General features: G+C 36.3%; 1 protein-coding gene across 4 annotated transcripts in view; it reads right to left on the bottom strand.

The window, feature by feature from the left end:
* The window catches only part of DIAPH3 (diaphanous related formin 3), a 547,054-nt gene that overhangs the window by 258,911 nt on the left and 262,408 nt on the right, over positions 1–25,735 (bottom strand). For all 4 annotated transcript variants that reach the window (XM_060287828.1, XM_060287826.1, XM_030830361.2 and 1 more), the window contains 2 exons: positions 25,223–25,317; positions 21,084–21,185 (listed from right to left, as the gene is read on the bottom strand). In XM_060287828.1, the coding sequence (XP_060143811.1) occupies positions 21,084–21,185; positions 25,223–25,317 (197 nt within the window). The remainder of the gene's footprint in view (positions 1–21,083; positions 21,186–25,222; positions 25,318–25,735) is intronic.

Below are 25,735 nucleotides of genomic sequence, written 5' to 3' on the forward strand. Positions count from 1 at the left end.
TGCTATAAAGTCTGATCCCTGCTTCCAAGCTCCAGAGAAAACCATACTTTCTGCTCAAACCCCAGCTCTCTGTGCTATTATCGGAAAACTTTCCAGACCAAAAGCTGGGCATTCACAAGTTCATGCAGTTTCTATTCTCCCAAAGCTTGCAGTTTTCTTCTACTTGTCTATGGCCTTAAAATGGAGGACCTGAATATTTTATCCATTTTATCATTGTTAGTGGTTTACCCAGCTTTTTAAAAATGTATTCCTAAGTATTTTATAGTTTTGTTACTGTAAATGGAATTTTAAAACCTTTTTATTACAATTTCAGTTTTAAGAATACAAAAAACTCTTTAACCAAGTGTTTCCATTTTGTATCATTTGCTCCATCATATTCTCTCTCTTCCTCTTCACATATATGTATTATAAAGGAAATACATATGTGTATATATACTATAATATAATACATAAATATTTAGCTAAGGTTATGTCCACCAGTTTTTCCAATCAATGTAAAGTTACAACATATTCCCTATATAATTAATGTTACTTATAGGAAGATGCTTTGAGACTATATAAATATAGTATGCATACAACTTATTCTCATCAAATTTTCACCTTTGTGTTAATGGGGAGAGCCATTAAGTAGAATACTGGTTATAGTATTTACTGAACTTTATTAAAAATGCACTTTACAGACCTTTCCAGATGGCGTCAAGAATGAGATATAAAATAAGCCAGTCTATATCTACAACAATTACACCTTAAGCCACCACTGCGATAAAACTGCCTAACTCTATAGTAACTTAGTTTCATTAGTCCAGTCTCCCTTTTCCATTATGTTTCCAAAGTCGTCTTAGAAGAGAATATCGAGACCTGTATGATGAGATTTGCAGAATACAGGAAATGCTTCTCAGGCACTAGATGATACTCAGATCTAAAAAGCAACCTTAAAACAATGTTGTTTGCAAAGTGATGAATCATAAGAGACCTTTTTGCTTACAACTACAAAATGCTTTAGGCTTTATTTCAAATGAATGATGCATGGCTAGTAATTAGTATGTGACTATAATGATGTTTTGTTTCATTTTTGCAAATGAAACACATTAAGCAGATTGTGCCATAAAATTTCAATACTACATAGATGGTCTAACTAGAAAGCATCATGTTTCTATACCAAAAAACAACCATAATTCCTATTATGGACTCAAATGCCCCACTTTTTTTTTTTTTTTTTCGGTACGCGGGCCTCTCACTGTTGTGGCCTCTCCCGTTGCGGAGGACAGGCTCCAGACGCGCAGGCTCAGCGGCCATGGCTCACGGGCCCAGCCGCTCCACGGCATGTGGGATCCTCCGGGACCGGGGCACGAACCCGCATCCCCTGCATCGGCAGGCGGACTCTCAACCACTGCACCACCAGGGAAGCCCAATGCCCCACTTTTTAGTTGCCTATTTAGAAGATTTAAAATCCCAAACAAGAAAAAGGAGTAACTGACAAAATTTCCTAAAACTTAATTTCAAGTTCAACAACCCAATAATTTAAGCTCCTACATAAACATACTAAGTAATTTGTACTTATTATTAACTCAAGTTAATCTTTAAATATCAAAAATAAATTTTCTCCAGTGATGAAGCATACAGAAACCAGTGCTAAAAGCAACTTCGAGTACAGTGGGCACCTACAGCAAACAAACACACAAGAGTGACTGCCACCATAAAATATGAAGGACATCCTTTAATGTCATAAAACTATGGTTCACAGCTGAGCTGTACTAGTTACTAGTTGAGTGAACAAGTTGCCTCAGCTCTGAAATGGTAATGCCTATTTCTGGAGTTATGTGAGAGTCAGATATAATTACTCATTTATTTATGTATCAGAGTATTTACTGAATACTTATTATGTACCAAACTCTGTTTAAGGCCTTGGGGAATCACACTGAAAATAAGATGACAGGGACCTGGTCCAAATGGCTGTACTAAAGTAAACAGATGGAGAAAGGGAGAGAAAAAGACAGAAAAACAATAAAACAAATAGACAGGATCACTGTAGTTAAGGATAAGTGCTCATGAATAAGTAGGATGATGGTGGGGGGGACACCAGGATGATGAGCCCTACCACAGGAAAGTGGCACCTGGGCTGAAGCAGAGGTTGCAGCAGGAGTAAGTGCAAATCTGAGGTGGGAGCAAAAAACGAATGTGGCTGAGACACAGCGGACAATGAAGGCAGTGGTAAAATATGAGACTGGGGCTTCCCTGGTGGCGCAGTGGTTGAGAGTCTGCCTGCCGATGCAGGGGACACGGGTTTGTGCCCCGGTCCGGGAAGATCTCACATGCCGCGGAGCGGCTGGGCCCACGAGCCATGGCCACTGAGCCTGCGCATCCAGAGCCTGTGCTCTGCAACGGGAGAGGCCACAACAGTGAGAGGCCTGCATACCGCAAAAAAAAAAAAAAAAAAATATGAGACTGAAGAAACAGACACAAGATTATCTTACAAATTATAATGAAAGTAGAAACCATTAGAATGACCAGAAGGAAATTCCCCTTCTGGCCAAAGATGGAAAAACAGGGACTGGACTTATCTCCCTTCCCCCTGCTGCCCTGAGGCAACAGTTTTCAGGCACTGACTCCAGGCAGTGTGGGATGGTGGTGCCTGAGAAAGGCGAAACAGGTGTGCCCTGTGACCGTCCCAGCTTACTGTTTAGAAAGAGTTTCCAAATTGCAGCACAGGAAGAAGGAACCCAGGTGGAGCAGGAGGTGTCCATGATTGAGAAGGAGGTGAGAGTCTGGGAATGCCAAGGCAGCTAGAGTTCTCAGGACAGAGTATCAGAAAGGAAAGAGTAGCACAGACAGAAAGCTCCAGAGATCTCAAGAGTTTTCCGCTCATGTCTTTAACTGTAGTATCCACCACATACATGTGAGAAAACTACTGAAGGCTGGGGAAAGAATCAGTCAAAAGCACTGGAGGTAATAGTGCCCGATTCTCAGACAAAGCTGGGAACACTTATTTGTTCTCAACAGGCAGAGTGGAAAAACCTCATAATTCATGGAACATTGAGTAGGGTACTCAGAAGGGTATTGCCTTAGTTGTGGGGAAAAATAAGGTCTAGTCTCAAGGCTACTCTGATACCATGTAACAAAGTTTAAAAACAAGCCATAAAAGTCTGAAACGGTTTCCAAGTAATTTAACTGCCTCCTAAAACAAAGTTCAAGAATATTTATAAGAATACAAAGGTATCTAGAGTACAACATGGTAAAATTTTTGTTTGGAGCCCAAAGGATCAGGAAAATACAAACAATGAGGAAAGAATTTGATAAAAACAGACCTACAAATGCACAGATGATAGAAATACTAGACAGCAAAGTTTAAAGTTATTATATTTCATATGTTTGAGAAGGTTGAGGAAAGATCAAGGATTTTAAGCTGAGACATGAGAGGTATTTTTTCAAAAATACCTGAACTGAATTTCTAGAATAGAAAGCTATGATATCTGAGCTGACTAAATAGGAAAAACAGCAAATTAAACACCATAAAAGAAAAGATTAGTGAACTGGAATGCATGTCCAAAATGAAAAAAGAGGAAAAAGAAAATAAAAAGGGCATCAATGAGCTGTGGAACAAGTTTAAGAAGCCTAACATATATGTAATAATAGAATAATACATGTGTAACTTAAGTCTCTGATATAGAGGTGAGAAGGGAGGTATAGAAAAGATATCTGACAAACATAATGGCTAAAAAAATTCCAAATTTAAAGAGAATTATAAACCAACAGATCCAAGAAACTCAATGAAACCCAAGGACAAAAATATGACGAAAACTACACCTGAGGTACATCATAATCAAATTATTCAAAACAAGTGATAAAGAAAGTCTTCAAAAACAACCAGAGAAAAAAAGAAACATGTACAGAGGAACAAAGTTAAGGGTGATGGCAGATTTCCTGCCCAAATAATTCAAACAAGAAGACAGTGCAGTAACATACTTAAAGTGCTGAAAGAAAGAACTATCAACTTGGAATTTCATACCCATGAAAACACTTCAGAATGAAGGTTAAAAAAGACTTCCTCAGACATATAAAAACTGAAAGAATTCATTAGCACTGGAAGAAATGTTACAGGCAATTTTTCAGGCAGAAGAAAGATGATTCCAGATGGAAGATGTACACAACAGAGTGAAGAATGCTGGAGTATGTACATAAAAAAGACAACTGATTTGCTGAAAGTAAAAATAACAAAATGTTATGAGTTTAAACATACGCCAAGGTAAGATGTGTGATAACAAGTGCACACAGCCCAAAATGGGAGAACATTGTTGTGAGGTTTCACACCACACTTAAGGTGGTATCATATCCTTTGAAGGTAGTTAAAAATATATTATGTAAACCCTAAAGCAACCATAAATAAAACAAAAAGTAATAACTAATTAACCAACAGAAAAATCAAGTTATTAAAATACTCAATCCAAGAGAAAAAGAATACCAAAGAATAGATGAGATAAATAGAAAATAAATAACAAGATGGGAGATTCAAATCCCACCATATTAATAACCACATTAACAGAAAATGGTCCCTCTAGTTAAAAAAGAGAAATCATCACACTGGATTTAAAAAAAAAAAAAAAAAAGCAATACTCAACTAATATGCTGCCTGTAACAACAGTAGGTTAAAAGGAAAAGGACAAAAATTAGTTATCACTAATCAAAATAAAGCTGGACTGGCTATATTAATATAACACAAAGTAAACTTCAGACCATTAGAGTATTTTAAGCTTGGAAGTGACATAATCACATCTACTTTTAAGACTCTGCCCCTCACCGCTGTGGCCTCTCCCGCCGCAGAGCACAGGCTCCAGACGCGCAGGCCCAGCAGCCACGGCCCACGGGCCCAGCCGCTCCGCGGTACGCAGGATCCTCCTGGACCGGGGCACGAAACCGCGTCCCCTGCATCGGCGGGTGGACTCTCAACCACTGCGCCACCAGGGAAGCACACATTTACTTTTATACTAAAAGATCTCTAGCTGCTATGTGGAAAAGGACAGAGCATTCAAAACATGAGGCATAGGGCCTGAAACACAATAGGTTATCAACAAATGGCAAACACAAAAATATATACAGTTATGATGGGCTGACCCAGCATTACCACCCCTGAGATTTTATCCTTTCTCAACAATATTATTCTAAAATGAATACCCATGCTTTATTCTACTTTAAATTTGTCTTCCCGTTGCCATTCATTAACATGTATGAAACAAAAGCACCTTAGGCGTGGCAACCCCTGCCTGACTTTCAGAATTTCATTTAACAAAAGAGGGATTATGAGAAATCATTAAAATACCATAAACAAGATACTTACATTCAAGAGGCACTTTGGCTAAATCCCCTAAACTCACAAGTGGTTAATTAATTACATGTTCAAGATTAATCAGTGGACCAGGTAAAGGTTAGTCACAGAGTAAAAGGGAAAGTTGGAGCTGGACATCAAAAAGTCGAACTCGGATCCTTGGATGCGATGCCAGCCAGCTGACCCTTTTATCTCTATCTCCAGAAGCTGACCTGACTAGCGGGCACTAAAGTTTGGGGTGGTACTTCATGGTGGCAGGTCAGGGTAGTGGAAGTAAGAGAAAGTGACACAGGAAAAACTATGGCATAGATTAGCTTACTCAAAAGTAATAAAGAATAAGAGGGCCTTTTCCGGTAACATTTGTTATCTGAGTCATATTTTAAAATAATAACTGTCCTCAAAATACCCTTAAATGATCTACTCTTTGCCTCGACTTTATTTTTTCCTATGCCATTTTACAAATTCTTGCTCCTTCTCTAATACCAGAATATTAATGGCAAAGCTTTTTCTGTATTTATTCCAAACTGAAACCCATTAGGAATGACACCTTGCTGCATTTCTTAGTATTGATTGCTTGCAGTTTTTATTCTGTTTCTACATTAGGACAAATACAGTTCATTCAGGGGCTTCTAAAAGCAAATCAATGGCCTTTCAGAAATTCATTCAGTGTTTGGGTTCATGCTTCAGTTCAAGCCATTGATTTGGTGGGTGCGTTTTGGGAGTGTTCAAATCAAATCACCCTGATACATTTTTCAGGCAACTCTTCTGTCCTTCAGTAATAAAGTATGTCTATTGCTTTGTCTGAAGATGCCAGAGGGCCCAGGTCTGTGATCTGCACTTCAGGCAAAATGGGAGAATTATGTGGATACTGACTAAGGTGTGGTAAGACAAAGGAAAGTGTGAAGGCAGGATTTAGACAAGGCACATAACTAACAAAGGATTAGGCTACAGCTAAGACCCGTGGTTAGAAAAAAATAGATGGAAACCTGAATTTTCGGGTGGTTAAAGTTGAGGGGAAAAAGTAGTCTTCAACTGGCAAAAGAGGTAATTACTAAAGCCAACAGTCAGAATGAGAGTTCCAAAGGAGGTTATAAAAATCCACTAAGAAATAAGAGGCTAAGAACAAGCAAAGCAAAAAAAAAAAAAAAAAGGCAAAAAGAGTGCATAAAGTAATAGAATGAGAACAGAATAGCAAACAGACAATTAAGCAATAAAGGAAAGGACTGTCATGAAGCTAACTGAACTAGTTTCTTCTTAATTGCATTCAAAATATAGAATGCCTCGGGATTCCCTGGTGGCGCAGTGGTTGAGAGTCCGCCTGCCAATGCAGGGGACATGGGTTTGTGCCCCGGTCCGGGAAGATCCCACATGCCACGCAGCGGCTGGGCCCGTGAGCCATGGCTGCTGAGCCTGCGCGTCTGGAGCCTGTGCTCCGCAACGGGAGAGGCCACAACAGTGACAGGCCCCGCATACTGACAAAAAAAAAAAAAAATATATATATATATATATATAGAGAGAGAGAGAGAGAGAGAGAGAATGCCTCAAAAAATTCTGGGTCAGAAATTAGAAAAAGCATAAATAACGATAGCGTCAAGGAAACCCATAATACAAAGCTACTGGAACCTTAAATCCTTTCAGAATATACCAGCATTCAATCGATCAGAATGACTGAGGTGCTTTACTGTGGTGAGTAGTTCCAAGTGGAGCTACTTACAAAGTAAACACTGATAAAAGAGGACTGAAAGACTACTTGCCCATAGCACAAAACTTCAGTAAAGCAGGGACGGGACTAGTCCTGAGCAAAAATGCAATGTAGGCTAAAGTCTACCTTTAAAAACCTTCCCTTTGCATTCATTAGCCTTTCCCACCTCTCGTATATATACAGTTCTTTACCAATAGATCAGGAGTCTTGTATTTAGAAGCAACACGGTATGGAGGAAACAAAATAAAATATGGAAATGTGGACTCAAAAATCCTGAATTTCTTTCTACAGGAAGAAACCCATAATGTGACACCAATGAACAAAACATTGACAGAATACTAGTCCAATCAGTTTCAGCATAAAGCCACAAACTATGAGAACTCAAACATATTAAAATTTATACTGAATTGACTATTTAATATATTAATGTAAGTCAGTGGTGGTCAATAACGTTAAGTCAATAAGTGGTACAGTACACATACACACACTCAGAATTAGATATTTCTAGCAGATGGGAATTCGGACAAAAATAAAAGTCAAATGATTTGGTAGCAGTGATATTGGTGGTATGGAAGTTAACCTTAGCTTTTCACTAAAGGGGAAAAGAATTACTTTGTTCCCCATCTTATTCCTTAAATAAATGTGTCAACTTGGATACAAAATTGGCATTCTTGGTAAAGAAAGAAAAATAGCATTAATAACGGATAATAGCTAAGTTTCAGGACAAGAAACTTGACCCAATGTTAGAGAAAAGAAAACAAATACATTTATCCTTTCAAAAGAGCCAAGTCTGGTATGGAAGATAAGGATGTTTAATGAAACATACAATTTAATACAAAATAAAAATATAAGCAAAGAGGGAAAAGAACCAAAAAGCAACAACAAAAAAAGTTTTTGAAGCCCAGACAAGTGTGTAAAGAACCAAATAAACACAGGACTGAAACACCGCCATCCTCTGTGCCAGGAGCCACAAGCAAATTAAAATGAATAAAACTTACGCAGTTGAGGTTCTGGGTATCCCAAAGATATTTTCAAGGGCTCTTAACACCAATTCCCTGTCAACTAGGGGACAGAAAATGAGGAGAAGGCTTCTCAAGTGATGTGAGTGCTCACAGAGTGATGGAGCCAGATAAGGCAGTTTATATTCCAGGCTCTTCAAGGAAGGACAGAAGATTTCCCTCCCATTTGGGCCCTGAGTTTCTAAAGATAAAAAATGGTTAGCATTTAGTTTCTACAAAGAAAAGCAGGGATGGGACTAGTCCTGAGCACAAGTGTAATGTAGGCTAAAGTCTACCTTTAAAAACCTTCCCTTTGCATTCATTAGCCTTTCCCACCTCTCGTATATATACAATTCTTTACCAATAGATCAGGAACCTTGTATTTAGAAGCAACACGGTATGGTGGAAACAAAATAAAATATGGAAATGTGGAGTCAGAAATCCTGAGTCTGAATCCTTCTCTTCTGTTTATGAGGTGGTGGTGGGGGGGGGTTTTCTGGGTTGTCATCTCTTCTATATGAGTTTCAGTTCTTATAAGCCTAAGAGGCTGTCGTATCAGAGGGATAGATCTACCAGGTCAATGTATACAAATATACCTTGTGAACTGTGCATCACTAAAGCCAAATAATATAATTGTCATGTAATTACTTGACTGTGGTATAGTTGCTAATTTGATACAATACCTATGTCACTGACCTGAAACTCCAAAATTAATCTCTCTCCTTGCTCCTATTATCCAAACTCTCGTCTTCTAAGTGTAATAAGTCTCAGAAACCATATTAAAAAATAATCAGACTAAACTAATGTAGAGTAAGTTTTTAATCTCCTCTAGCTCTCCTATTGCATGACATGATTTACAAGCGGAAGGTTAACCTGCTATATTATAATATCTCAGATAATTAAAATGAATTTGGGAGTATTTTTTGGTCCTTGAGCACACCTTCTATAATAACCATCAAGCTATTATTGTATGCAACTGGGTGATTTTAATTTCAGGAGATTCCTAAGGCAGAGACCCTCAGTTGGATATACCTAGTCAGAGAGCTAGAGGTTATTTCTGGCTCCAACACGTGCCACTAATACGAGACGTTCATCCTAATCAGGTTTTCAGTAATTTGAATTGTCCCCCTGAAAACTGGTCCCACGAACAGAAAATAAATACTCCAGCACCATATCTCATCATGAGACCTGGAAGTCATGATAGCTGATCATAACTGAGATGGTTCATGAGTCAGAATTGGCCTTTAGGCCACACTCCTAACCCATGACCTTTGCTGCTTTGGACATTAAATTGTGTATATTTAAAAGTCAAAGTACAAAAAAGTCTGGGAGATCTAAAAAAATGGTCAAAGAGAGTTATTAGAAAACAACTGTGGAGTGAATAAAATCATTGAGAAAGAGGAGGGTATGAAACAGCTAACAGAATTGAGCACTTATTATTCACTATTGACTCCACACATGCACGCTCTCCCTTAAATCTCACTACAACCTAATGAGATAGGCTCTAAATTCACATACATTTTATATATAAAGAAAATTAAATTGAGGGGTATTAAGAAACTTCCCCCAAATTTTATAGCCAGTATATGGTACTTTAAGAATTCAAACCCAAGTCTGTCTAATTAGACTAGAAATGCAATGGAGGATATTTGAAGGAACCTGGAATACCAAGACAAAGTCATTTTAACCCAGATTTGTGTTTCAGTACTAGGAACATGTGGCAAGGCAAGTCTCAGTAAGTAAGCCAAGAGCTAAATGGTTTTAGTTTTTCAGTATTTAAAATAAACCATAAAGCACCTTAGGGAAAGTTATTTATCCATCTATCAGATATTTATTAGTGATTATTACATGCCAGGTATTGTTCAAGACATTAGAAATTCACCAGTAGGTGTCTAAGAGAATGATTCCTGCCATGATCACGGTCATTCTTATGATAAACTAATAGACAGATTAATGGACAGAACTTAATATAGTAAATGAGAAGGTAATGAGTGCTTGAGGGAAAGATAAAGCAGGGAAGAGGAAAAGAAGTGTTATGGGCAATTTCAAATAGGGTACTCAGAGAAGACCTCCAAAAGTTGACATAGGAAGAAAGATCAAAAGGACATGAGGAAGCAAGCTATTTGGATATATGTAGGAAATAAGTCCAAGGAGAATAAACAGCCAATGTAAACCTCCCAAGAATGTGACTGGCATGTTTGAAGAACAGTACAGAGGCCACGTGGTTAAAGCTGAGTTAGGGGAGAGTGGTAGAAAATGAGGCACGAAACAGCGAGGCAGGGGCACATATGCAGAACCTTGTCAACTATAGCAAGGATTTAGGCTCCTCCTCTGAGGTGGGAAGCCAGTATAAGGTTACAGGTAGAGACAGAACATTATCTGCCTTATGTCACTAGCTGCTGTGTTAAGAACAGACTGTGATATAGATAAGTTGACATAGATATCACTTAATATTATCAAATTATTTCACAACATTTTACATTTTACTTTCATGTTAGATAGAACACAAACAAAATTGCGTACCTTTTGCCACCACATGAAAAAAGGGGTAAGATCAATATAAATCACAATTGAAAATTCAGTTTTTGAGAAACTCACTAGAGTTGGCAACTCAATGAAATAGCATATCATTCTGATCATGCTGTGTTTTTATTCATTCTAATAAATTAAAGAATTGCAAAGTTATTTAATATAGCTGACATTCTACTAATTTCAGGGGAACAAAGGTAACAAAAGCTCATAAGAGAATTCATTCAGAGTTCAATTCCACTTATCCTCCCACTCTACAGAGAACACAATTGGTAGTATGTAAGTGATTTTTTTCCATTAATGGCAGGATTTGATATTACTATTTTGATGTAGATTTGAACTAAATGAACTCAATCCCTTGATTAAGACTTTATCACAGAATATGCCTGCACACTTTTGGCATTTTAACTTTATCTTAGTTCATAATATAGGCGCTATACATTTATTATTATGATATATTAGAGATCATTCCATTTTCTTTCATATGAGAGCAAAATCTAGAGGCAAAAGTAGTCTTTTCTTCCTTTCCACAGATACACATTCTCATGACCACTAGCTTCTTTCCAAAGGTCCCTGATGAATTATATTCCACAAATGCCAAACAGCCCTCTCACCCTTCCTCATGCTTAGTTTTTGAAACAAACTGCAATAGTGTCACATTATAAAATCACCTTGTACAATTCCCTAGACCATGGATTGCAATTTTCCTCAGAGAGGTGGTAACCAGCAGCAAAAACAAACAAAACCTTGCTGACGATGAGTCTCTCTCAAAGGAGAAGATTGAGAAAACCAGTAAGCTTTCCATATTTTGCCTTACCCTTCACTGTCTCCTGTGTTACATTTCTAATTCACTCCCTGGCTGATCTCATCCAGTCCCACAGCTTTAAATTCCACATGTACATGACTGGCTCCCAAATTTATGCCTCCAGCCCTGAACTCCCAGCTTACATCCTAACTACATATTTCATAGGTCCACTTAGATGTCTATAGGTGTTTTAAGTGATCTTCCCTCCCAAAGTCTGTCTCTCTTACAAGTCTTTTCCTCTTTTCTGTAAACAGGATCTCCTATCTTTCAAATTATACAGGCCAAGCACCTTGGGAGTCATCCTTGGCTCCCTCTCATACCCTAAATCCAATCTGTCAGAAATCCCGGCTTCCCTACTTACAAAATACATATGGAATCTGCCCTTCTCACCAGAGACACTGCCATCAAGCCTGTCAAGCCACCACTATGTCTCACCTTAATCATTGTCATAACATGTTAACTGGCCACTGCCTTCAATTTACGCCCCAGCCCGCAATCTGTTCCTCACACAGCTGCCAGAATAATCAATCTGATCTAAATCTAAAGCACAGATAGGATAATTTCACTTCTTTGTTTAAAACTCTCCAATGGCTTTCTCAGGATAATGTCCACGGGCCTCACAACATGGCTGCAAGGTCCTGGTGGCATCTCTCTGATGTCCCCTCCTATTCCCACACCCCCTCATTCACTTTGCCACAGCCCCGGCCTCAGCTGTGTCACACTCGCATATCCCTCAAAGCCTGGCGCTTGTGGTCTCCTCTGTCTATAACATGCTTCCCCAAGACAGCCACACAGGCTTCTGCTCAGATGGGAGAGGCCTTCCCCAGCCATGTTAATCTCACACGTATGCACCGCCCTCATGCCACCACTTCCTGAGGAGTACTTAGTATTACTTGATATTACATCACGTTTTTGTTTCTGTGTATATTGTTACTATACTCAACCAAAATGTAAGACCAAGAAGGAGTAAGAGACATGTTCACTGCAACAAACTCAGAGTCCAGAGCAATGCCCAGCACACAGTAGGTGTTCAATAAATATTTGCCAAATAAATGAACAAACGAATGAATCATTGCTGAACCAAGGAGACGGGTATTGAAATAAAACACATGAGACAGCAGTACAGTTACCAATATAATCTCAAGGTCTAAATTCATCCATAAAACACCTGGTAATCCAGACCCCTGTAACACCAAAAGGCTGAGGCAACACTAATGGACCCGAAGCTATTTCCTCAGAAGCATCTAATGAGAACTCAGATCAATACCAGAGATGTTCTTAAATATACTCAATCTATCAGCAGTGAAGCTATGTTAAGTTCCACCATAAAAAAGCCTCTAATTTTCTGTGAATTTCAGTATATTTGCCTAAATCGATAAATCTGTTACACATTTTATACTACCTGTTAAACATGTAAAGAAAAAGGTGTAAATGGCCTTTTAAGAGTTCTGTCAACATGTACCCCCATTGTGTCATATGTAGGCAGAATTAAGAAGAAATCTGTGAGAGAAAAGATCTTCAGAGAAAATACTACGATGGGCAAGACAGATATTAGCTGACAACTGATGTTTAACTACTTAAACCAACAGACATTAGCTGACAACTGATGTTTAACTACTTAAACCAACAGAATTTCTATAAGTTTCACTAAAAATTCAAATGGCACTGTGATCATTTTGACTTAGACTGCTAAAGGAGATGAAAAGCAGAAATCAGATCATAAGGAAAATGACAGAAGTATTACATGTCTGAAGAATTTCAGGCTACAGATCAATGACAATTGAAAGCAAGCTAAATTAATAAGCCCTAAACTAGGTGGAAGAAAAGCCATCTGCGCTAGTGAGCCTATATTAAGTCCTGGATCCTGGTAGAAGCATGTCAAGAAGGTTGCAAAGCAAAGTGACAAGAATAACTGAACAACAGCTGAACGTTTGTGATCTTAAGAGAAGCAGACCTCTAAGATTTAAATAGCTATGGATAGAGTTATAACAGTTTATTATTCTAAACAAATGTCCTCCTGGGTAGATTTGCAGATGAGACTGCCAGAGTGCTATCTAGAACATCATGGAATATGAAGGACCTGGGACAACTGGACAGGTACCAAAAAGCAGCAACTGAAGACAAACAGAACTTCATATTCTCCAGGAGGAGAGACTGGCAAGATTTATGCCACTGACAGACAAGACTGAAGATGAATTATTAAAGAGTAAAGGAAATAGTAATTATAAGAAGCCAAAGTGGGTCCTTGAAGAAGACACTGTATTACACTAATTCCATGTCTTTTGTTAAGTTTTAAAGTGATAATTCTGTGAAACATGAATGATTTTTTGTCTGGACATTTGCAAAGCACTCAAAATAATCAGCACTTGAGGAATGAGAGAGATGGATATTTTAAATATGGGAAAGCGATGGCTCAGTGGACATCTTCTTTCAGGTCCCTCACCAATCTTGATCAGTCTTTTCTTAAATTGTTTCAATAAGCTGTGATTCTTATACCAAATCACAATTTCCTCAACACTTTTTAGAATATACAACCACTGAGTACCTGAGTATTGACAGACTTAAACACCATGGCCTTCTGAGTTAAAGAAGGATCAGGAAAAGGTCCAACGTAGGTGTGGTACCAGGAGAAAAGTGGAATACTGTGACAAGTTTACAAGTTAGGTGGCAGAATCATATAGGGTGATTATATTCTGTTTTGAAAAAAAGTGTGAAATTATACTTTTATGCCCAAAAGTGTTGGGTACTTGGTCTACTTTTGAATTAACCCATTCTTACCCAGAGAAATAATTGTCTGGAGACCCATTTTAACAAAAATTAAAATAACTATCTCAGGGCTTCCCTGGTGGCGCAGTGGTTGAGAGTCCGCCTGCCGATGCAGGGGACGCAGGTTCGTGCCCCGGTCCGGGAAGATCCCACATGCCGCGGAGCGGCTAGGCCCGTGAGCCATGGCCACTGAGCCTGCATGTCGGGAACCTGTGCTCCGCAACAGGAGAGGCCTGTGTACCACAAAAAACAAAAACAAAAACAAAAAAACTATCTCAAAACTATCTAACATTTTCATTTCAAAATGTGATTTAAAAAAAATACTCTGTATTATACCATAATGATGGATACATGTCATTATATATTTGTCCAAATCCACAGAATGCACAACACCAAGAGTGAACCCTATAGGGAGGGTGGAAGGGAGACACAAGAGGGAGGAGATATGGAGATATATGTATATGTATAGCTGATTCAATTTGTTATAAAGCAGAAACTAACACACCATTGTAAACCAATTATACTCCAATAAAGATGTTAAAAAAAAGAGTGAACCCTAAGGTAATCTATGGACTTTGGACAATTATGATGTGTCTGTGTGGTATACCATGTCAAAAAGTTCCAAGCATACATGAATACTATGACTATATTCCAGGGTAATAAGAACCATTTAGATATATACACTGGGCATTATGGTAGCAAAGAGGCAGGATCCTGAATTCTACAGGGAATAACAGAAATGCTAGGGAAAGAATTCCAGAAAGGGCTTCCTCAAAGCAAAAAGAAAGGAAAAGCAGCCTATTGACAGCCCTGAGTGTGGTGCCTTGAGAGCACAGCAAGTTGTGGAGGAAAGACAAAGCACAAGGAGAAAGTAAGACAGCAGACGGGGCAGGAATTGCCTCCTTAAAAACCTAATGCTGGGTGACTGGGTGGCTAGGAAGGAAGGGATTATGGAGAAGTCTGAGGAAACACTTGGGGGTGATCGGTATGTTCATTATCTTAATTATGGTGATGGTTTCATGAGTGTACTTATGTCAAAATTAATCAAATTTTGCAAATTTTAAATATGTGCATTTTACTGTATGTCAATTATAGCTCAATGAAGTTTTGTTGGTTTGTTTGTTTTTAAAACTTTAATGCTATTCTAAAAATTTTAGACATCCATGTAAAAGTTATGGGAAGCAACTGAAGCAGTTTAGGGAGCTAGTGAGGGATGGTCAGTGGCATTTCATTGCTTATTTCACAACTTTACAAGATGTTCCACACAATCAAACGAAAGACTTAATCAACTGCTATTTTATCACGTTCCTATTATGTGCAAAGAACCAAGCTTCTCCCAAAACACAGAACGTTCCTTTAGGTAAGTAATGTGGATCTTCAATTCACGCATGTGAATTACAGAAGTATTCTTTTTAAATAAACACTCAAATTTGATACAATCGATAAAGTCACTAAGGTTGTTTGCATTATATAATCAACTTTAATTCCAAACAAGAATTATGTAAAATAGTAAACAAACAAAATGCAGCTTACCTGGACATCTGTGTTTGTTTACATTATTTCTCTTTGGTAGAAAGGCAGTGTTCAAAAGTAACACATCCAAAATGCTAATAACCAATGTCAATTAAAGACCAAATAGAATATATAAAATATAACATGTAAATGAGAAATATGTTTTACTTTTGTCATGTATTACTTACATACAACTATCCAGGGTTCTACGTCCTATAGAGTTTGGTATACAAATATAGTATTCAGAAATATGTGAATATCCATTAAATTGTACGTCCTTGAAGCTTTCTTTCAACTATCCTTCATTAAGGGAATAGTTACAGAAAAAGTCATAGTAGGGACCATGAAATACCACATAGGAATTTCAAAACAACACATTATAAAACTAAAAGCCTCCAAAACATATTTCACGGTGAAAACGTTCAGAACAATGTGCATATGAACATGCATACATTTGTAAATACAAAGAAATAGGATCAGAAAGTCAACAAAATGTTAAAAATGATCATTTATATGGAATGCAGTGGGTAGTGAGAAACAAGGAGCTTCTACATTGTATTCAATATTTTTATATGCTATTTAAATATTTTATAACACGAATATTTAGGTGTATTTTAAAATGAGGCATTTTTAATGCAGGGAAATTTGCATGAACTTCCTACAACATTTTTTGATTAAAAAAAAAAACAAAACAGGAGGTCTCTACTGCACAAAGTTTAAAAGTCCTACCCTGCAGTGACACCAAATGGTAGTAGATCAAAATACAGTACACAAAAAGAACATTGTTTAATTCAATTTCCTATAAACATTATGATTCCTTTGAAGAACAGGCAGCTTAACAGAACTAAATAATGTGGAAACAAATACTCAAAAACCTAGCATTTTTAATCAAAGAAAGTCTAGTACACCAAGTTTCAAATGCAAATTGTAGGCCTCTTTCTAAACTTCAGCTAAATCTTGTGATCCCACTGAATATTTACATATCTTATTTCTCACACAGTTAACCATGCTACTGTGAGCACAGTGATTTTACCTAATGGCTTATTGATCAGAAGATCACTGCTAATATAAAAATACAGTCACGTAACTAAAATCAGGTTCTACACAATGGGAACCAACTTTTGGTAAGTAGGCAATATTTTGGGGAAATAAATGAGAAGGTTCTGGGGCTAAAGAGGGAAGGGAAGAATCCAAGAAAAGAGACAGGTAACTGATCCAATGAGTGAGAGTTTCTAGAAAGAATATTTTCATTTCTAAATCTTATTGATAGAAAATTAAGTTGAATAAAGCATGAGGCAAGGACATGCCAAATATGAACCAATTTCTCAGCAAAAAGTTGTGTCCTGGACTATCCAGGGAAAAGAATATTTCAACTTCAGCACATCAGTTAGTACTCAGTGTCTTCTGCCCAAAACCTAAACCAACAAATAAAATTAGCATGTAAACGGTCTCATTCATTTCAAGTCACACAGAAAGATATAGAGATGAACCACCTCCCAGAACGCTCCTCTAAAATGACAAAATACCATTTGACTAGAACACTTAGTCTCTCAACATTAAATGACAGCTTGTTCAGACTTTTTGATGGGTTATTGTTTTTCTTATGCCAAAATCCCCTGGAAAACAAAGGACATATAAATACACTATCAGCCACAAAACAAGTCAATAATAGCATTAAACTACTAGGTCCTGAATTCACAGCACTGGATATCAGTTCTAAAAGGTACCAGCCACCACCATGGCAACACCACTACTAGACTACAAGGCATAGACAGGGCCAGCTCTGGAACACCTGAGAACTGTCCTGCTCAAACTGGCCAATGCCCGAGTCAGAAGGGCTGCAGGGAGAATTAGTTCAGGGAGATACCTTAAGATTCTGAGTTACCAGTAATAACAGATGAGTGACTAAACCCTTAGAACCATAGAAGTACCCAGGTCTACTACACCTGCATTAAGACTGCTTTTTAAAGAATAGAGATAATATCAGGATTAAAGAATTTTGCTTCCAATTTCAAGGGAGAAATAAATAAAAGTGGATATGAAACTCTGTATTACAGGAAACCTGGAAAGAATATAGACATAGCAAATGGTTTAGTGGTTGAAAGAAAGCTTAAAGGATGTACAACTTAATGGATATTCACATATTTCTGAATACTATATTTGTATACCATACTCTATAGGACATAGAACCCTGGATAGTTGTATGTAATACATGACAAAAGTAGAACATATTTCTAATTTATATGTTATATTTTATACATTCTATTTGGTCTTTAATTGACATTGGTTATTAGCATTTTAGATGTGTTACTTTTGAACACTGCCTTTCTACCAAAGAGAAATAATGTAAACAAACACAGATGTCCAGGTAAGCTGCATTTTGTTTGTTTACTATTTTACATAATTCTTGTTTGGAATTAAAGTTGATTATATAATGCAAACAACCTTAGTGACTTTATCGATTGTATCAAATTTGAGTGTTTATTTAAAAAGAATACTTCTGTAATTCACATGAGTCAAATTAATGAATTTACATAACTGGATAAAAGAAAAATGTAAACTGACTGGCAAGTAACATAACTGCAGGGTTTTAACTGATTTTTGTTAACATGAAAACAATGCTAGAAATCACAATATCAGTGTATAGAACCTGAAGATGAAACAGAGCTAACAGCAAGTCTATCTATAGTGAAAACAAATAAAAAGGCAAGCTTTGGCCCTATTTGGGTGCAAAGGCTATCCCAACCTTTGACTCTTCCTTGTTTATGACTCTGTGATGATTTTTCATCTAGAAATGATTAGCACTGTAGGTTTAGTCAATAAGTAAAGGCTTTTCTACAAGAGAAAAGTCTTGTAGGAATCTGCAGTTTAGCTTACCTCAAGATAACAGCCCGTCTTTGACATATACACAATTACATTAAGCATATAACTTTTAAAATAAAACAGGGCTTCCCTGGTGGCGCAGTGGTTGAGGGTCCGCCGGCCGACGCGGGGGGCGCGGTTTCGTTCCCCGGTGTGGGAGGATCCCGCATGCCGCAGAGCGGCTGGGCCAGTGAGCCATGGCCGCTGGGCCTGTGCGTCCGGAGCCTGTGCTCCGTAACGGGAGAGGCCACGGCAGTGAGACACCCGCGTACCGCAAAAAAAATAATAATAAAAATAAAACAGCATTATGGGAATCTTTAAAAATGTACCTGGTAATTATAATCAGTTTCCTAAAACCACCAAATTTATATCATTTATACAATGTTGATAAATTGAAAACACATCACTCTTTAATGAATTAGTGAACTTATCGAGCTTTTAATCCAGAAAGGAGAACAGAAAACTTCAAGGCATTCCATGCTGTTCATCATTTTTTGGGTAACTCTCAAGTATTGTTGAGAACTCTAAGCAAATTTTCCTGTCTTTTGGGGGATGGGCGGGAGTTTGAGAAGTAGGGAGAGCCAGATTGGAAATGGTGAATAATTGATATGGAAAAAAAGGTGAAGTTGAAGAACATTACCATTTGTCACCCCCTCTCCCAAAAAAGAGTATATAGAAAGTTTTCATTTTTTCTTCAACTGTCTTTCTGCTTTCTTCACCAAGACAATTATATTTTACAATGTTAGTACAACACAAACCAGAACTTGAAACAATATTTTTAGGAATATTCATAATCAACAGGTAATGAAGCTCTGTTTATATTTCCATAGCAGATGGTTTTCAACAGCGTCACTCCTTTCTCATTATATTCCATTTGTAGTCAGGTATGATCCAGCATGGAATGTGGAGAGTCAAGGTCAAGTTTGTGTTGACATGTCCTGAAATGGAAGCGATCCATTTCTGTCTTAAAATCAAAACTATAACCTCTAGCCCTGGTATCTGGGAATATAATTGTTTTAACTTTCTGATCCCTCTGAGCACATTGCTTGTAAATCATATCTCTTTGATGTGAACTCTCGTTTTCAAAGGCGGGCATAACCTGGCTATTTAAATAAACCTGAAATATCTGCAAGTTTGAGTTCATTCTTCTGTGACAATCACTAGAAAGAACATGGGAATAGTTTTAAATCTCTGTGATGATATGCAACATAAAAGGTTACTCATTAAATAGACATTTTCACATAAGTTTGTATGTGTTTCAGGCTTAATGTGGATGGGAATATTTCAAAATTATAATTTTACATGTTATGCTTTTCATTCAAGAGTCAAAAAAGATGGGCAAAAATCAAAACTCTAAGTAGTCTGTGGTTAAAAATGTAATGCAAATTCTCCTGTGTCTCATATGGAAGATATTATGCCAAACAGGGATCAAGAGAACGACAGAGTGACCAGGTGAAAGAAAATAAATAAGGAAATAAAAAAAAAAAAGAAAAGAGAAAAACAAGATGAGGAGGAAAGAGTACTCTGGAGAATTGGGTAAAAAAAAAAGCATTTTTCTAAAGATAATAAATTTAAAAGTTTCATAATAAAAATTATAAGGCTGTGAACAGGAAAAAGGTGCTTTTTTTTCTTCTGAGTTTGTGAACTTTGGGTTCAGGATGGAGGGTGAGGGAGGAGGGGAGGTGCTGTAGGAAGGGCTGAGTAGAATGGGTTCATGAAGACACAGGAAGGAGTTTAAGAGCAAACGTCGACAGCATGCCAAATATAGTATGTAGACATAGTCCTTTAGTTATCCAATCCAAATTTTCAAAATTATATCAAATACAATTCCATCATGTCCCTGGAAGTTGGTAATAATATAGCTGAAGGCTGCAGGAAAAAAATAATCTTATATATTAAAAAAAATGAAATACTACTTTAAAATATCATCATGATGGCTGAGTGTAACCAATCTCAAAATGATAATTTAATGGTAGAAGGAAAGAGCAGGAGAAAAGAAAGCTTGATAAAAAATCTTAAAGTTACAATACCACTAATATATAACACTGGAAAGTCTTTTTTCACCTCTTTAGACCCCAACTTCTATAAAGTAGGAAGCCAGAACAAGGTGATTATCAAGGTGTCTTTAAGATTTTCTAAAATGTATTCATTTTTCACCCTCTTTGCCAAGAAAGAGACTATATTTCTAATTTCAGAGTCTAAAATATGAGATGAACTGACGTGAATGATTAGAACAAAAAACTGAAGCTACTCTTGCAATATGTTGGAATACACAGCACTAGAATAAATCACAAATATACTCTCTAGTCTTAGGAGTACAGGTTTCATTTTATATTTTGACATTAAAAAGAGAACTTAAAAAAAATCATGTTTATGCTTTTGAAAAAAATCCTTGGACTTCATTTATGGCTAGAATTTCAATATATAGTTTAAAATCAAGATAATTTCCCATAAATATCCTCAGGTTTGATGGACATTAAATGTTTTTGAGCAATGATGATGTGAAAAGCCTTACATTTCCTTTTCTCTGTTTTTGCACAGTATAAAAATCCCCTCCAAAGAGAGCTGACACTGAGAGACAGTACTTACCATAACAGCAAACTGCTCGGGTTCACATAAGTTGTTATAGTCACTCTTGAACTGAGACAGTGAATTTAACTGTTCTTGATCAGGAAGATGCTTCATTAAGTTCTAAAAATTAAAACCAAAAGAAAATATCTTCACTAAATTTGCTTCTTAAATTCTAGGAAAAATTTTTAATAAACTATGGGAAGGAAATCATTGAAGAAGTTAATCTTTAGTTTTATTTCTAGGTAACCTCCCTAATACTAAACCTTAAGCTACATTCTCTGCATCTTGAAAGCAACCAATTTTCCTCTTCTCTATCCAGGGTTATTATATATTCAAATCAAGTACTACTGAATGTTTATTTGATTAGCTATATATTGGAGAAAGAAGAATTCAACCTATACCAAAGGAACAGCTTTCTCACCTGGATAAATGTGATCAATTACATTTCAGCTTTAGGGAATTAAATGTCATAAATTTCAGGCAAAGCCAAACATATTTTAGCACTTCACTCACAGGGATAAAAGAAATCATCATATTGCTATTAATAGGCAAGGTAAAGAATGGAAAAGAAATCAAGGGAATTGTAATGACAGCATTTGCAAGATTTAACCAACATGATTACAGTTTTAATAATAAAAATGAAGACATCTCTAAAACAAAGTAACTTTTCTGATGCGAAAGAAAATTTGAAAAGGCATTGAAGACACAGGATGATACACCTTGCAGATGAAAGCATATAGAGAGAACTTAAGTGCCATGGCTGTAACAGCCCTTTGCCTATATCATCTGCAGCCCAGAAACCACAGGTTCATTTGGTTGTTCTGGCTCCTTTGTCCACGCACAGCCACAGAAATGGATCACTTCCATTTCAGGACATGTCAACATGTCACAAGCCACACACTTAGACAACAGAAACACTCCCAATGGAGAAAGACCAAGGGAATACATATAATTATGCTTCTCTGTTAAAAAATCCCTTAGACAAAGTCTATATAGATCCTCTGTATCAAAATATAATCAAAATATAATCGACTATAATAGTATTATAGCGAGTTAGTATACGGATATTAAAATTAAGAAAGAAAAGAGTGGTTGGTGCTCACAATTCCAAATTACACCATCTATAAACTCTGTACAAGCCCAAAGTCAAGTACAAATTATAATTAACCCTACATCATGCTGAATATATTTAAGGAGGAAAAAAAAAACCCAAAGGTGTTATTAGTTAAAAAATAATGTTAGAGAATGTTACATATCAAAGAGTTAGATCAAAGAACAAGTTTTTGACTCACTGTGTACCTTTGGACATAAACTTGATTGACTGGCCAAAAACAAACAAAAAAGTGGCAATTTAAGATCATCCCTAAAGAAAGTATTCACCATTAATACTATCAAACTGAATAAAAACAATAAAGGTATATGATTTTCCCATATAAACAGAAGCTTCCCTTAGTAGAATTGCCTGAGATCAAAACACCTGGTTATTAATATTTTCTTTTAATCATTCTAGTTGACATCTGATCTATTTATTACATTGGGCTTCTGAATTTCTTCAGCATCCTTTCAGATAATCATCATATCCCCTTAAGTATTTTTAGTTAATATATACTTAAGTTTTCATCTTTCATCACAAATTCATTAATTTTTCACTTCATTATTTTTGCTTTCTAAAGTAATGAAACTATTGTGATTTATAAGAGTACAGGCCCGACCTTCCTTTGTCTCTCCCTTTATCATATTTCCCATCCTAAGCTCCTATCGAACTAAATTCTTCAGTTGCCCCCACACACCCAGCTTTTCCCTCACAGGATCCCTCTGCTCTTTTCTACATACATGCCATATTCAACCTTTAAGGACACTTACACACAGATACGCACACTTAGCACATTACCTAGTTCTATCAACACAGCCATGTTTATCCTGTATTATAGTTATATATAAATGCCATCTCCCTTGCCACTCCAGAAAGGTAAAGTCTATGTCCGATTGAGCCTAACACCATGCCCTGCACGTGGTGAGCACCATGAAATACGTGCTAAATTAATTAATTAATTAATTAAAGACTGACGGGACAAAGGTAAATGGGTAACAATGAGGTGGAAAAATAACATGCAAAGATGACATCAATACTGACATCTTGTTATATATGAATAAATAACTAGATATGCCATAATAAGATCATGATAATGAACAAAGCCTACCAAAATAATGATTATTACAAAGTAATGCTTTTTCCATGCCCTGTTCAAAACAGGCAAGTTCTTCACTTTACAATTAGAAAGTATTTTTAAAATTAAAAACAAAACTTCAAATAGCATAAAATTCTTATTGTTAATGAATATTTGAAGACTTTGCATATGTCCAAACTAAATTTTTAGATTTTAAATTCATAAGATTGGTTTTATATTTAGCAAGTGTGATAACCAGAATAATGCCCCAATCCCACTAAAATGTTCACACCTAATCCCCAGAACCTGTGAAATATTAGGTTACATGACAAAGGGAATTAGGGTTTGGGATGGAATTAAAGTTGCTATCAGCTGACCCTAAACTAGAGAGATTATCCTGGATTATCCAATGTGCCCAATGTAATCACAAAGGTCATTAAAAGTGGAAGAGGGAGAGAATAACAGAGTAAGAGGAAGATATGACTATATAAGACAGGAACAGAGAGCTGCAACATTGCTGGCTTCGAAATTAAAGGGAGGCATCGACAAGCCAAGGAATGCGGGCAACCATGAGGAGCTGGAAAAGACAAAGAAATGAACTCTCCTCTGAAGCCTTCGGAAAGGAATGCAAGTCTGCTGACACCTGGACTTTGGCACGGTAAGGCCCACACCAGACTTCTGTTCTACAAAAATGTAATACATTTGTTTTATAGTAAGCCACTAGATTTGTGGTAAATTGTTAAAGCAGTAATAGAAAACTAATATATTAATAAATTATATGGAACTGAATGTTCTTAGGACATGAATTTTAAAATGCAAACTTTTTTCCATCTCAAACAACAAAAGCCACATGATCATCCAAAATATTCATATAATCAACTTAAAAGCTACTCTGTAAATATTTAACAAATACATTGTAAAAATTACATATGCATTAAGTAGAAATATTTTATTGAAGGGACTTGGAAATCTACTCTCAAGAACAAAGCACATTCATGATCAACAGGAATAAAGACAAAATGTAGTAAAGAGAAACTACTAGAGGAAAAAGCAAATGCTTGAAAAAGGTTTGTTGAATTAGGTAGTTTATGAGTCTGAGACTCAGCACAAATCACTGATGGGATTATATATTACCACCACACTTAGAAGATGGGACAGACAAAACCAAGAACTTCCAAGGATACCACTTACTGATGGATTAAAACATCTAGAATATTTTTAATCAGTTGTTAACAATGGATTAAAACATCTAGAATATTTTTAATCAGTTGTTAAAATAACTAATAAGAATAAAAGACAGCAAACTGAAGATATTATTCTCTCACTGTATGATTTGTGGTCTGCTTCTCCAACTTTAAACTCTGTCAAGACATGCATTACTGTACCTTATGTATAGAATTCAGCAAGTAATTCTGAAACCATACTAGCATTCGTTAAATAATCCTGTGAGTAGAAAATACTTTAAAAATCTTCCAGCCTTCTGAATGATTCAGAATACCATGCAAACAAATTTCTAGAATTCATGGGAACACAAATGACTCAAGTAAGGGTTGTTAATCAAGGTAACTCTAAATAAAGAGAAAATTCCCTCAGTCTTCTATACCAAACAATAATATACCTTTATAAGACATATAAGCCCAAGAAAAATACATTCTATAAGGATTATACAAATAAATTTAAATTAGCATATTACTAGTCTTAACTGTAACATAAACGTACATATAAAAGTAAACAATTTGCCTTTCAAAAACAGTCATTTGAAATAATTGAAATGTAATCGTTTGATAGCATTATATTTAGTTTGCAGTTAAGAGAAGATGCAGAGCTTTATCTCCTGGCAATGCAGAAGTTATGCTCAAACTAATTATGCAGCAATGATTTTCCAGTTGAATGATTTAGTTTAAGAATTTTGCTTCACTTACAGATTTCTATTTAATGAGAAGCTTGCAATGAAATATTGGAATTTAAGTTCTCTGCCTGTTTGTTTACCTGAATCATAGATTCTCCCAACTGTGTTTCATCCACTTCCAATATCATCATTTTGATTTCCTCATATGGCACCCGAAAAGAACTCAGGAAGATTGCTAAGAGGAAGAGGAAAAAAAAGGTTAATAATGAAGAAGGTAAGAAAACAATTTGAGATGTAGTTCTATATATAAAATCAATATAAAATCAAATCTCTCACTCTCATAAAGTGAGAGATTTTAATTATTTAATATAATTACTGTGGGGGAAACTTTCATTAGCACATTTTATACCCTTCTCCAGTTTTAGAACTAGTGTTTAAACAACAGTCCTATATTATTATGCTGGTTCTGAGGTTGATTTTTAATGCTTAGTTATTAGCCTAACATAGGAATGGTGCCAATTTTGATGTGATTTTAGAAAACTGAAATATGTTTAGAACACTATAGAGATATCACATTGTAATGAAAAGAACCATAAAACCTCAATATGTACATGTAATATTTATCTACACATGTGTGTTATTAGCCTGCATAA

The sequence above is a fragment of the Globicephala melas genome, chromosome 18, assembly GCF_963455315.2.
Source record: "Globicephala melas chromosome 18, mGloMel1.2, whole genome shotgun sequence".
Classification (NCBI taxonomy): Eukaryota; Metazoa; Chordata; class Mammalia; order Artiodactyla; family Delphinidae; genus Globicephala; species Globicephala melas.